This window comes from Mercenaria mercenaria, unplaced genomic scaffold, assembly GCF_021730395.1.
Source record: "Mercenaria mercenaria strain notata unplaced genomic scaffold, MADL_Memer_1 contig_2055, whole genome shotgun sequence".
NCBI lineage: Eukaryota > Metazoa > Mollusca > Bivalvia > Venerida > Veneridae > Mercenaria > Mercenaria mercenaria.
Window position 1 is genome coordinate 55,362 of NW_026460087.1, and position 14,880 is coordinate 70,241.

Consider the following 14,880-nt stretch of genomic DNA (forward strand, 5'->3'; position numbering starts at 1 on the left):
TTAGTTCAAATCCTGCTTGGGGTGTAAATTTCTTCATGCAAAGAAGCCTTCCAATTGCTTACGGAAGGTTGTTGGGTCTTCACAGATGCCCGCCCATACCTGCAAAATGCTAGAAGAGTCACCAGTGATTTTCCTCCACACCATCAATAGCTGGAAAAGACGCATTTACTAAATTGCGTCATCAAAACTGCACTATGATAATAACATATATATCTAAAACCCACCGCAAACTCCATTTACATAAATGTGTCCTTTCGTGCAGTTGAAAAATCCTTGTAGATGAAGTGATGGTTCATCTGCTTGTATAAGGCGTCCGCTAGTATTAACATTGAAGACCTTTTCGGTGTAATTCCTAAGATATTCTGCTGTTGATTTAAGATCTGAAAACACCTTCTGTAATTCATTGAGGACTGGAAGTATGCAGAAAATGCTGAACATAATAAATAAATAAAATAAATATATTTGTCGTATTAAAAATCAGTATTAAACAGAAAGTAACTACATGGTAATTGTGAAATTAAATTGATTTATAGCCATGCAAAAGATGTGGATTTACATCTATGATGACAGTAAATTGGTAATTTGCAAATATAAAAACAAAGCGGCACATTTAAATGAACTATATATATCATATAAGTGGTTGATTCTGAAATATTTTCTCGTTGGGTCAGAATCCTCCAGTAATTAAAACAATTTCTCGACCTATGTACAATAAGACTATACTACACATTCATAAATACTCAGTGGTCTCTGATATGCAACGGAACATCCCGTTTTTTTGCAAGCCAGTTACGCAACGGAGGGAGAAGTTTACTTTCGATATCTTCTGTGACTATAAATCACATAAAAATGATTTTAGTTTTTGATGCCACAACTTATAAATATCTGTTTAATATGTGTCTTCTATTATTCAGTGTTATTAGAAACTTAGTAAAATGGATTATCTTTTCAGCAGACACCAATTTCGTACCAAGACTGTTATAAAATATCTCTGAAGGTCGTGTTATACAGTAACGGTGAAAAATCCAATTGCCACCCCAGGACTTTTTCAAAATAAGATGCATATATATAATACACATGATACTGTTTGATATTTGAATAATAATCAAGGCAAACCTTGCTGTAGAAAAAAGAGTTTTAACCAATATGCGGTATGAGACATTTCCAAATCTAGCTAAGGTTCTTTTCTTATTCCAAAATACAGTAACTATCAGACGGACGGTTATACAGAAGAAACGTTTATATTTTCAAAATAATGACTTTTATACGGTGGTATGTTTAGGACATTTGTTATTTTTTTTTAAGATTAAATTATCTCGTGCGCACGACATCTTATCTTGAGCGATCAACATCTTATCTCGTGCGCACGATATCTTATCTCGAGCGATCAACATATTATCTCGTGCGCACAACATCTTATCTTGAGCGATCAACATATTATCTCGAGCGATCAACATCTTATCTCGAGCGATCAACATATTATCTTGAGCGATCATCATCTTATCTCGAGCGATCAACATCTTATCTTGAGCAATCAACATATTATCTTGACCGATCAACATCTTATCTCGTGCGCACGACATCTTATCTCGAGCGATCAACATATCATCTTGAGCGATCAACATCTTATCTTGAGCGATCAACATATTATCTTGAGCGATCAACATCTTATCTCGAGCGATCAACATCTTATCTTGAGCAATCAACATATTGTCTTGACCGATCAACATCTTATCTCGTGCGCACGACATCTTATCTCGAGCGATCAACATATCATCTTGAGCGATCAACATCTTATCTTGAGCGATCAACATATTATCTTGAGCGATCAACATCTTATCTCGAGCGATCAACATCTTATCTTGAGCAATCAACATATTATCTTGACCGATCAACATCTTATCTCGTGCGCACGACATCTTATCTCGAGCGATCAACATATTATCTTGAGCGATCAACATCTTATCTTGAGCGATCAACATATTATCTTGAGCGATCAACATCTTATCTTGAGCGATCAACATATTCACTTGAGCGATCAACATCTTATCTCGAGCGATCAACATATTATCTTGAGCGATCAACATATCATCTCGAGCGATCAACATCTTATCTTGAGCGATCAACATATTATCCCGAGCGATCAACATCTTATCTTGAGCGATCAACATATTATCTTGAGCGATCAACGTCTTATCTCGAGCGATCAACATATTATTTCGTGCACACGACATCTTGTCTTGAGCGATCAACATCTTATCTCGAGCGATCAACATATTATCTTGAGCGATCAACATCTTATCTCGAGCGATCAACATATTATCTCGAGCGATCAACATCTTATCTCGAGCGATCAACATATTATCTTGAGCGATCAACATCTTATCTCGAGCGATCAACATATTATCTTGAGCGATCAACATCTTATCTTGTGCGATCAACATCTTATCTCGAACGCACGACATCTTATTTATATATATTAAGGCCTGTTGTGTGTGCATTTAGGTCATCAGTGAAACATACGGACAAGTTGTTAATTAGGGTCCCGCCTATTCCGCTGTTATTTAAACTTCCCACAAGTACATGTACAAGTTTATCACATCAATTGGGAAAGCAATGCATATAATTGGTCATCCTATCTTCAAAATCAAATGAACATAACCAATGATGCATACTGCATGTTAGAACAGCAACAAATTTCAGTTCGACTGATAAATTCGCACAGAAAAGTTGCATGTATGAATTAAGGGAAAGCAAGGAAAATCGTTTAATATATGGGCGAAGTATGGAAGCCCTGGAGGGACAATTGATTTCCGTACTTCCCACTTCTGACTTCTAACTTTTGCACTTCTCACTTCCAACTTCTTGACTTCCTACTTCTAACTTCCGCACTTCTGACTTCTAACTTCCACACTTCTGACTTCCAACTTCCTGACTTTCGACTTCTGATTTCAAACTTCCACACTTCTTACTTCCGACTTCTTACTTCCTTCTTCTAACTTCCGCACTTCTAACTTCCAGACTTTCGACTTCTGATTTCCAACTTCCACACTTCTTACTTCCAACTTCCACACTTCTTACTTCCCTCTTCTAAATTCCGCACTTCTGACTTCTAACTTCCTGCCTTTCGACTTCTGATTTCCAACTTCCACACTTCTTATTTCCGACTTCTTAACTTCTTACTTCCCTCTTCTAACTGTCGCACTTCTGACTTCTAACTTCCACACTTCTGACTTCTAACTTCCTGACTTCCGACTTCCGCACTTCTGACTGCCAATTTTCCTTTTTTGGAAGTCGGAAGTAAGAAGTGTGGAAGTTGGAAGTCGGAAGTATGAAGTCAGGAAGCTGGAAGTCAGAAGTGCGAAAGTTAGAAGTCAAAAGTGCGAAAGGTAGAAGAAGGAAGTAAGAAGTCAAAAGTCGGAAGTAAGAAGTGTGGAAGTTGGAAATCAGAAGTCGAAAGTCGGGAAGTTGGAAGTCATAAGTGCGGAAGTTAGATGTCAGAAGTGTGGAAGTTAGAGGTAGGAAGTCAAGAAGTTGGAAGTGAGAAGTGCAAAAGTTAGAAGTCAGAAGTGGGAAGTACGGAAATCAATTGTCCCTCCAGGGCTTCCATAGCGAAGCCTACATACTATTTTTTTTGTCAAGGACTTAAATTTATTTCTTTGCATCATCACTGATTTTTTGCTGCCTTTTTTATCAGTTTCCGTATTTAAATGTCTAACCCTGCAATCATGTGAAACGGTTATAAGTATAATCTAAATAAAAACAAAAACGGTGGCAGCCGTATGTTTTTTACTAATGATCTGAATTCACACAAAGGTCCTTAATAGATATTGATAAGATGACCGAGAAAAGATGTTGATCGCTCGAGATAATATGTTGATCGCTCAAGATAATATGTTGATCGCTCGAAATAAGATGTTGATCGCTCAAGATAATATGTTGATCGCACAAGATAAGATGTTGATCGCTCAAGATAAGATGTCGTGCGCACGAGATAAGATGTTGATCGCTCAATATAATATGCTGATCGCTCAAGAAAATATGTTGACCGCTCGAGATAAGATGTTGATCGCTCAAGATAATATGTTGATCGCTCTAGATAATATGTTGATCGCTCGAGAAAAGATGTTGATCGCTCAAGATAAGATATCGTGCGCACGAAATAAGATGTTGACCGCTAAAAATAATATGTTTATCGCTCAAGATAAGATGTCGTGCGCACGAGATAAGATGTTGGTCGCTCAAGATAAGATGTTGATCGCTCAAAATAATATGTTGATCGCTCGAGATAAGATGTTGATCGCTCGAGATAAGATATTGATCGCTCGAGATAAGATGTTGATCGCTCAAGATAAGGTGTCGTGCGCACGAAATAAGATGTTGATCGCTCAAGATAATATGTTGATCGCTCAAGATAAGATGTCGTGCGCACGAGATAAGATGTTGATCGCTCAAGATAATATGTTGGTCGCTCAAGATAATATGTTGATCGCTCGAGATAAGATGTTGATCGCTCAAGATAAGATGTCGTGCGCACGAGATAAGATGTTGATCGCTCAAGATAAGATGTCGTGCGCACGAAATAAGATGTTGATCGCTCAAGATAAGATGTTGATCGCACAAGATAATATGTTGATCGCTCGAGATAAGATGTTGATCGCTCAAGATAAGATGTCGTGCGCACGAGATAAGATGTTGATTGCTCAAGATAATTTAATCCTAAAAAATAATTGCATGTCCTTAACATACCACCGTACTTTTATGTTATGTATCAATACCATAATGTGCATTTTCTACGACTTGTCAACCCAATGTTATCAAACAATGGTCACGAATTTCAAATACGCATGTTTCTAAAATGTCGCAGGTCTCATTCTCACCTAATGGATTCACATCCAATTGAATATAGTCGAGGTTTCTGTGAAAGGTTAAAATCAACTTTGTTTCTGTGTAATCACCAACTTGGTTCGGTATAAAATTCATGGTCGTGTTACAATGACTTGATTGAATGCAACTCGTTTCATTGATATTTTTCCTAACTTGGTCCTCAACTTCAGGCTGTTGTTCTTTAGGTATGCTCGAGTTATACGTTATTTCAGTTTCAAGCTCAAATACTTCTGGTACCTTTGGAACTGAAAGAAAATGTCACTACATACTATTGTAAATAGAATTAAATAGCACATTATTTATTTTAGCACTGTTCGAAGTTTCGTCCATTTATTTTTTATTATTATTATCCTTATTGAGTGTACATTTTACATATGCTATATTTTCATCAGTAACATCATACGCTGCGGTAGTGTCCTAGTAAGATTGAGTTACGTCCTTTTGACGTAGCTGTTCCTAACAGAGCTTTGTTCTTATTTTTAAACAGAATGTGTACAGTTTTGTTTCCTTCGGGGGATATGGGGTTATTTCTCCCCTGGCAGCATAACCTAATTTCGTTGGACTTGTGACACTGATCACCTAAGGAGCCTCCGTGGTCGAGTGATTAAGGTCGCTAACTTCAAATCATATGACGTATCATTATGTCAGTGTGACATTAAGTGAACAAAAGCAAAAGACAAAATCAATTGATCATTTTTTACTCTAGCATCAACACAGTTACATGTATCCATATTTTAACTATGAATATAATAATAGTTTTAAACATTGATACAGTGATTTTCAAACAATGTTTTCATTACGTTCTGAGATAATCATTCTATTTATAGGATAATTCTGAACCTTGAATACTAGCCTATATACAATCTACAAGCAGTAGGGTATATTACAAAACAACTATTTATAGGAATTCATGTCATAAAGCTAAAATTAAACGGGATATTTACCAACGCACGGAACTTGCACATTTCCTGGTAGCCAGTAATAATTTGTTTCATGACCACATCTTAGTGTCTGAAATCCTTCTAACCGTAGAACAGGTATTGTTCCATTTTTGCAAGAAATTTCACATGTTTTAAGTCCCGTATCGGCGTCAGTCTTGCATTCATAAAACGATAATGATTCATTTGTGTGCTTGAGAGCGGGACACTCTATAAACAAGAAGATTGGCAGCAACTAGATTTTTCTTTCAATAATTCCTATACAGAATTGATCAGGGAAAAAGGAATTCATTTCTCGGACAATAGGGAAAATACTTATTCTAGTACAAAATATCATAAAGCTATACGAGTCATTCAGGAGACAGCTATGATATTATACGATAATAAAAATAAAAATAAAGTCTCTCGCGAACTGTAAAAACCGTAATAGATGTAGTTTCATATTAATTGACTTTTGCTTAAATCGTTGAATATAAATTCAACCCAAAGTCATACGGGATCTCTTTCATTTGTCTAAAACATATATTATTATCTCAGTGCAGTTTTTATCTCATAAAACAAATTTGCTAAAGTGGTATCAAAATTCAATCATTTAAACAATGAAACGAAGACTTTTAAATAGGTAGTAGGAATGATTCCATAAGCTCTGTTCTTAATACATGTCGCTATAAGAAATGGTAATGTCAAATATCGATTTTACACTTACATGTTTAGAGATTCTGTAATTGTAAAATTTCACTGCAAATGACTAAACAAAATTAAACAAAGATTAAAGTTCCTTGAATTATGATATCAATTATACAATAATTTAAGATGTATTCAACGGTTAAACAGCAATTTTGATTCGTTTTCTGAAAGGACACTTAGCACTGATCAGATAAGGCAACGCTACCTTCGCATTTGTCGTTTTCGCAGTCAGAACTTTCAGTATATGATCCTTGACAGAGTTTGCCATATTTATCTTTCGGTGGATTGTCACATGATCTGTTTCGTGAACGTACACCAACACCGCATGTAACAGAGCATTTCGACCACCTTGACCAGTCTGACCAATTTCCATCAACTAAAAAAAATAATATGACATACTTTTAACATGTTTGTAAAAGTGCCAAAATTCGAAATTATAATTGAATCTGGGGTAATAATGTTGAACTGCCTTTGTAGAATATTCAATACGAAATACGTACTAAGATCAGAGACAGAAAAGCATAACTTTGTAAATACAAATAATTGCAAATGATGCTCATAGCATGTCATTTCTAAAACTTATATATGATATGATATATATGTTTTTATTTTGATGTGTTTTTTTTTCATGAAAATGGAAATGTCTTGCTATAATAGCCGCTGTCAGGAAATATAGTTATAATGTCGCGAAGACAGTTGAAAAAGGATCTATCGAGAATATATCAACATGTAACACGACCATGCTATTATTGTGCTGAATTGAAAGTACCAATAAGACTAGTATATCTAAATTAAAATGTTAAATATTATAACTATACAAGTCCGCTCATTTTATAATGGCAACTCTAACTTTGCCAAACTAAATTTTACCCTCTACACAATCCCTCTGGATCTCTCTGGATGAAACTTATGATAGTAACATTTATTCATTTACATCCGCATTCTCATTTATTCCATATCTTACAGTTTGGTGAAGCTGCCTTTTAGTAATGCTAAAATTCCATACTATTTCTTGATACGGTGTGCTGTGAATTGCTTTACGTGATATTATTTTTACAGTTAAAAGTACATTGTAACAAGCATTTCATGACGATGTATTTTTTTTATTTCCGGTACTTTTACTTTTAAGGACATCTTTAATAGAAAATAGTGTGTAGTCCTTTTTTAAAAGTAGGTCTACGATATTTTTCTCTGTAACCCATTTTTTCTTAACTTCATTACATTTTCTTGCTGAAATCTCATGAAAGTTTGGACATACACCATAACCTTTGGTGTTGATTTTACAATTGTAATGATTGAAGAAATTCTTCATGCATTATATACGACCACAACATACTAGTATCTGTTTTTCGTCAAGAAAATGTAAGTTACAAACATTGGCAGAGGTTCTTGATGTGCGATGCCGCCAATAGATGTTTCTCAGTTTTAGTTAGAATAAAGCTAAGCAGCTATCTACTGTTTTATGCATATAAAGGAACATTTTGCACATTCAAATCGGGCCATGTTACGCTGAAAAGAGGCTTTTTAATTTTGATTTTTAAAGGATAGAAAAAAGATAAAATTACTGCTGTTTTCTGTATTTACTGCCTAAATATTGTTTATTTCTAGCAGTCACTTGTTGAGCAGTCTAGGTATGTTAATATTTTTGCAGGTCAGGTTGAAAATGATACAATATGGCAAAATAATTTCAGGTTAGGACTACTGATTGAACATTATGTCGCAGCAGCTATTTGTGAGAAAAATTGTTACCACGTGTTACTGAAAATACGATGAAATCTTTAAAAGAAGCTAAAATAAGGTATTTATGTCGCTGGTACATTTCAAATGAAGCTTGCAATATCGTAGAAAAACAGTTTTCGTTTTAGGTTTACAATCACTAAACAGGCAAATGGCGCGAATAGTTCTTAGAGGTTAGTTTGCTATGTAGAGCTTTATTCCCCTTCATTGCATGTCTTCCTTAAATCGCAAGACAGGTCTATGCTTGATAATTTACGTAGCATTTTCATCATGAATAAAATTGATTGACAGAATTTATCATGAATGTTTAGGTCACGCGCCACCACTACAATTTTGAGGTCTCAACCTTTAACTGATTTTACAATTTAATTGTTTGGCATGACCCTTTTTACCTTTTGTTTCGTTTTTAGCATCGAAACATTTCTAGAAGAAAATGTAAGTTTCAGCTATTTAAATCAGGGACTCTGAGTGTGCAAACGCGATTTTCTCAATTGTATATATAGAAAAGGAAGGCTAGCTTCTTACTGTGTTGATGCCATAGCCCGATCCATAAATTATTTTTTGACATTTCACCACTTTACTAAGAAACAATGTTCCTCATGTGTAAAATAATTCCAATAGGGTAACAGTAGCTTTCTCTAGGATAAGGCTCACAAGCCAAATAGAGAAATAACCAAGACGACTATTCATTAATTTCATTTCTAATGCACGGTTACAATTCTGTATTTTTAAAAATAAACTTCAGTTTTACTATCGACAAAACTTTGTAACGGTATAGGCATAGGAAAAAGAGATCAATATAATTACACCTTTACTAATCCTACCAGGTGTTCTGTATTACAAAAATGCTTCTATTGTGACATTCTGATACAAACAAAACTGTATTATCTGCGCTATAAAATACTTACTGGTATTTCATTTTATCAACGGCTTGTTAAAAGTTAATTTTTACCATAAGAAAGTTGACAAAATCATAAGAACCAGTGTTTCAGGGGTAAATCAAACACATATTAATAAATCCTAAACGATTTTGTTGTGCAAAAATGTATAATATTGTGTCTTAAACCGTTTTCATTTTCTATTCTGTTGTGTAATTGCAAGGGAAGTAAACTAATAAATATCTCTGCTTTCAAGTACTAGCGCAAGGCAAGAGTTGTCATTCTTTGCGGTTTGAATTAAATATTAAAATTTCTGTTATTGATATTAGCAAAACTATCAAACATTGCACATTTGTTAAATCATTTTTGTTAATTTCAAGGACTTGGAAATCAGTTTCTAGACTTTATTTAATGCATTTCTATCAATGAAAATATTAGGGTCTATCTCTAAACGGTATCCTGATAAGAAATTTCGTCAGATTGGTCTTCTTAACATTTTCATCTCTAAGTAATGTTTATCAATTAAGTGATGGAGTAATTAAGGTGTTCAAATTTATTTAAGAAGGGTGTCGTTGACGCATAATTGAATCATTATAAATCATGTTTTACTTAAAATACCAATTACGACTGTATTCGACTGTTCCACGTACATTTTGTATTGTAAGGACTTTCCTGATATATCACGCATATAGTTATAACGTTTGATAAAGGCTAGTAATATTATTTTTGGACTACCATTCGTATAGAACATTTGCAAATGACACTTGGATTTCCCTGGTTATTTTTTAACTGTATAATTTCAAGACCTATGTTTCATATACATGACAATTTACGACTTTGCTTAGAAATAAACGAACGTATTACATAACACATTTAATTGATAACTTTATAGTATGCATTTGTTTTAATAACAGTTGTTGTATTGATTTACATATAGCCCGGCTTATAAATCCTAAAATATGGCCGAACCTTGCACATTTTCGTAGAGACTTAAGATAATACATTTTTTAAAGAACAATACCAGAAGATAAATTCTGGATATGGAACACTCGAATCAGTCAACCATGAAAGCCTGGGCAAACTGTTTTATGACGTCATCTTTAGAACTATAGAATTCGTAAAAATAATTTGATCATGTTCAACAACTCTGGTGACAAAACAATTGGGCTGTGTAGAGCTTCTCAAAGTTACATTATTCTAAGAAATATCAAAGAAAGGTTACTTTTGGAATAATTTGTATAAACAGGGATAAATTATCTAAAACGACGTATCACATTTCTTAAACTTTACATCCTGTTTTCAAACAACGACAAAATTTTTATAAAATAGTGTTATAAAAAAGAGGAAGCTTGTGTTCATAATTACATTATATCGCTTTAGAATTGTTCCCACTATAAATGCATTTTCGGGTTATTTTAAACTTGTCCACAAATACTGGAGAGATGCCTCATATTTTGCTTATTCTAAATGTTGTATATTTCTTTCTTGTGGATACGAACTAAACCTCGTGTTTATGTAATAATCAATTCATATATAGATCTTAATTTGAAATAAATTCTTTCCTATACTTTGCAGCGATATATTACTTGATATAACATAATGAAGAACAATGTAGAGTGGTTAATTTCATGACTATTTCGCAACAGAGCTAGGCTAAGGGATGGCATATAAAATACTAAGAAAAGCAAATCCTTTCTAACTGCTAAAAAGCAAGAAACCTATATAAAAATGAAAGCAGAAATATCCCCTTAAAATATTTGTAGGGATAGGTCAGAGAGATTTTATTAGTACCGCGATGTTGCATACAGCTGTAAATTGTATGACAACATGCACTTATCAAACACTTTTATTCACATCAATGTCTCAACCCATTTAGAAGCGGCTCAATAAAAAAAAACTTAATATATCTAAGCATGTAGCTCATATTTTATTGTTTATTGTAGTCATTTAAAACATTTGTTTGGAACTATAATTTTAAAAATGGTATGTGAGATAATATTTTGACATGAACTAATGCAAGTTTATCCCGATAAGGTAAAATCACGGGGGAGGAAGTGTTACACGAAGAATGGAGTTCTTCTGATAACCTGTCATGTTTTCTTCTGATAACTGTTACGGAGTTCCTGGAAAACGTTACAGAGTTCTTCTGATGTCTGAATGACGAGCCAAGGATTCGGTGGATAAAATGGTAATTATTTATCTTTAAATAGAGATAATGGGGTGTAAAACTAAAGTTTGATGAACAAGGTTGCCTGAAGTCTTGTGCTATGCGTCAGAAAAAACTGTTTAGTCTAACAATCAGCCACTTCTTTGAAATGAAGACATTTTGAGCAAAATATCGAAATCGTTTGCTTATTCATACATATTATTCTTATTATTCACGTTCTTCATCCTCAACACATGCAATAGAATAATTTTAGCGCAAAGTTGCAAACATAAACCACTTTCTAACAATTTTATGCCCGATTTTTCAAATGTGACGGAATTCAGGTGATAACTCTAAAATAATTCTATTGCATGTGTTGAGGATGAAGAACGTGAATAAGAAGAATAATATGTATAAATAAGAAAACGATTTCGATATTTTACTCAAAATGTCTTCATTTCAAAGAAGTGGTGCTGATCATTAGACTAAACAGTTTTTTTCTGATGCATAGCACAATACATCAGGCAACCTTGGTCATCAGACTTTAGTTTTACACCCCATTCTCTCTATTTAAAGATAAATAATTACCATTTTATCCACCGAATCCTTTATGAAACCACAAACCTTTTAATCTAAATACATAAATGACTAACCAATACCAATATTATAACACATAAATCACGGTAATGCAACAAATATACACAATATATTTCCATTTACCGATTACCTCCCTTTTAATTGCGTTAACTGATTATTTTTAATGAAAATGATATATTCGTTCGCAGATAATGTCACAAAAGTGTAATAAGTGTTGTTTTAAGGGTTTTATATTGAAAAATGAATATTATTTTACAAACATTTTACGGTAATTTTAATAAAAAAAGAAAAGAATGAACGGTAGCTGTTTATAAATCACAATGAATATTTTGTTCTTTTTCTGAAATATATTATTTATTTACATTATTTCAATTTTGCATTTCTATAAAGATAAATTATATAACAATTTTGTCAGGATGCATTAAAAAATATAACTACTAAGAGCATTTTTATCAAAATAACGAAAGTCGTTCCGCATGAATAGGCTTGAGAGTAAATCTGCTTTTGATACTATAAATAGAAAGATATTAACACAAAACACTTAAATCCCAAAAATCTTAAAGATTCATTAAAAACTGAGTGAAATACGATGATTTAAAAATAAATTTGCTGAAAATATCCTTTATATGAGTTGTCTGCCCCTGACAAGAGAAGGTGCGAAAATGCAGTGTTCCATATCCAGATTTCTATTTGACATAACCTTCAATCATTTTATGTTCATGGCTTTTCTCTACTAAAAAGTGCAAGATCGAATGACTTAAAAGCCGGGCTAATATCCGTTTTCAAACATTCATCATAAACTACGCGTTCCATTTTCGAGTTTATGCCATATTTGTGCTTGCTTTTGATTTGTTTGCTAATGGAATACAAATGTGCAAAATGACTCATACCTTCAAATAAACATAATGAATGCCGCGACAATACACTTGTTTCAAAATACTTGTTCGAATAAATGATTACAATGCAAGTGTTTTTAATAGAGAAATTACTCAATCAACCGAATATTCTATTTTACAAAAAATATATATGCACACCTGGAGACACTTGGCACAGAGATCCAGAATATCCTAACCGACAGCTGCATGTGTAACTTATATTAAGGTTTTTGCACACACCGCCATTCATGCAAATATTTCCTGCACACATATCTGGAGGATTCTCGCATAAGGGCCCGGACCATCCGAGAGAACAGTTGCAGAAAAAGGTGCCGTTGTCGTTAAGTAAACACATGTGACCATTACACGAAGAAGGCGAACATTCTGTTACCTTGGGTGCATTACCTGAAAAATAAACCCATTTAAATCTGACAAAAAACTTCGATTACAAATTTATTTTATTTATTTATTGGGTTTTACGGCGCACCGACACAAAATAAAATGAAAAGTGTTTGAGTTCTAGAAAGTATAGCTTATACAAGGGTTGTCCCATAGATTTTGTGAAAAAAAGTGAATGTAAGGAAACGAATATTAGCTTAAGTGTGCATGGAATGATATGCTCTTTAAGCTGTGTAATATTTCTATTGCATTTGCATTGCGTGTATATTTCCCAGATCAAAACTATTAAGAATACCCAATCTTTGGCATCAAAACTCAACTTGTACACGAAACGATAATGGATTTTTCTTGTCGGCTTCTCCTTCGGTGACTGTGTCTCGGTATACGTCAGTAGTTTTCTTGTAAGCATTTCTCATCTTCGTTATTAATGTCGTCGGCATTAATCTTCATTCGCCTATTTCCTCGCCGGCATTCTTCGTCTTCTGCATTTTTGTAGACTGGTTCCCGTCCTTATGTTTGTGCTTTTTTACACATATATAGGTTTTATTTATTAAGGGAAGTTACTCAAATAGGTTGTTTCAACATTGACTATTTACATGCCCCTAGCTCCGAACATAAGAACTGGTAAAAGTTGAATTAAAGTGTCTCACAAATTTGTGACACCAATTCCCATTAATTTCTTTTAGTGATAATCAGCTGCCATTTTTGATGTGTTATCTAGGGGTTTTTATGTGCTAACCATCATTTAATGAGCCACAGCTAATTTACCGATGTATGGCCCGCCTTAGCTTGTACTGGCTTATCAGACCACAGTAATGTGCTGTCATACAAAAGGGATACATATATATCAGAGTATTTGTGAGCTTTATTAAAGAACTAGATAATTTCAAATTATTCTTTAATGGAGAAATGTATGCAGCTATGCTTAAAAGTCTATTTTAAAATATGAACAAATGAGACCAAATCAAGAGCGTGTGTAAAAGAAGATTTAAAAGGAGATGATGTTTTATTTTATTCACTAACTGGCAGATGATAAACTTTTGAAATTGCTCCATATGCATTTGATTTTTTTTCCATTATCACAGCACACATGTACCATCATTGTGTCACCTCTTGTGGTTCTTATGAAAAGTCAAGCAGAGAATCTTCAAACATTGTCCGTAGATAACCTCTTGAATGTTTTAACTCCTTTGCTCTGCATCAGTTTTTTTCTGGCTTTATCATAAGTTTCTTTATTCATATGTAGCGAATTATCGGTGTTGTAAATAGCTAGGCAGATAATTGAAACAATACTGCATTTGGTGATGCAAGCATGAAATTTGTTATGTGTACTCGTCTGAGCCTACTCTTTTCAAAAAGCCCGTTAGCCACTTGAAAATTCAAAATGGCGGCCATTTTTCAAGATGGCCGCCACAGGAAGTTGACGTTTTATTTGAACAGACCTATACAGGGTTTATTTTTGTCAATTTTGAGAAAAAATATCTCTTAAGATGCTTTGCGTGTGCAAAACCTATTTTTGATACACGAGAGACTGGTTTCAAGATCCAATATGGCGTCTTTTTTTCAAGATGGCCGCCGTTTCATGTAAAAAAATCCCACTAATTTACTATTAACACTGACGTTCCTCGGCAAATCAATTTTAATGTTATGGACAAATAACACATTTAGTTGAAGGACAGTTTTGTCTCGCCTGCGACTTTTAAAACTGATGGCGGACAGAGGCGTAGCTTTTCCGA

General features: G+C 33.9%; 1 protein-coding gene across 2 annotated transcripts in view; it reads right to left on the bottom strand.

The window, feature by feature from the left end:
- LOC128552113 (uncharacterized) overlaps window positions 1–13,238 on the bottom strand; it is a 59,789-nt gene extending 46,551 nt beyond the window's left edge. For both annotated transcript variants that reach the window (XM_053533126.1, XM_053533125.1), the window contains exons 1-5: window positions 12,905–13,238; window positions 6,718–6,888; window positions 5,832–6,035; window positions 4,881–5,132; window positions 225–410 (exon numbers count right to left, since the gene is read on the bottom strand). In XM_053533126.1, the coding sequence (XP_053389101.1) occupies window positions 225–410; window positions 4,881–5,132; window positions 5,832–6,035; window positions 6,718–6,888; window positions 12,905–13,100 (1,009 nt within the window). In that variant the 5' untranslated portion in view covers window positions 13,101–13,238. The remainder of the gene's footprint in view (window positions 1–224; window positions 411–4,880; window positions 5,133–5,831; window positions 6,036–6,717; window positions 6,889–12,904) is intronic.
- Between the last annotated feature and the right edge of the window lie 1,642 nt (window positions 13,239–14,880).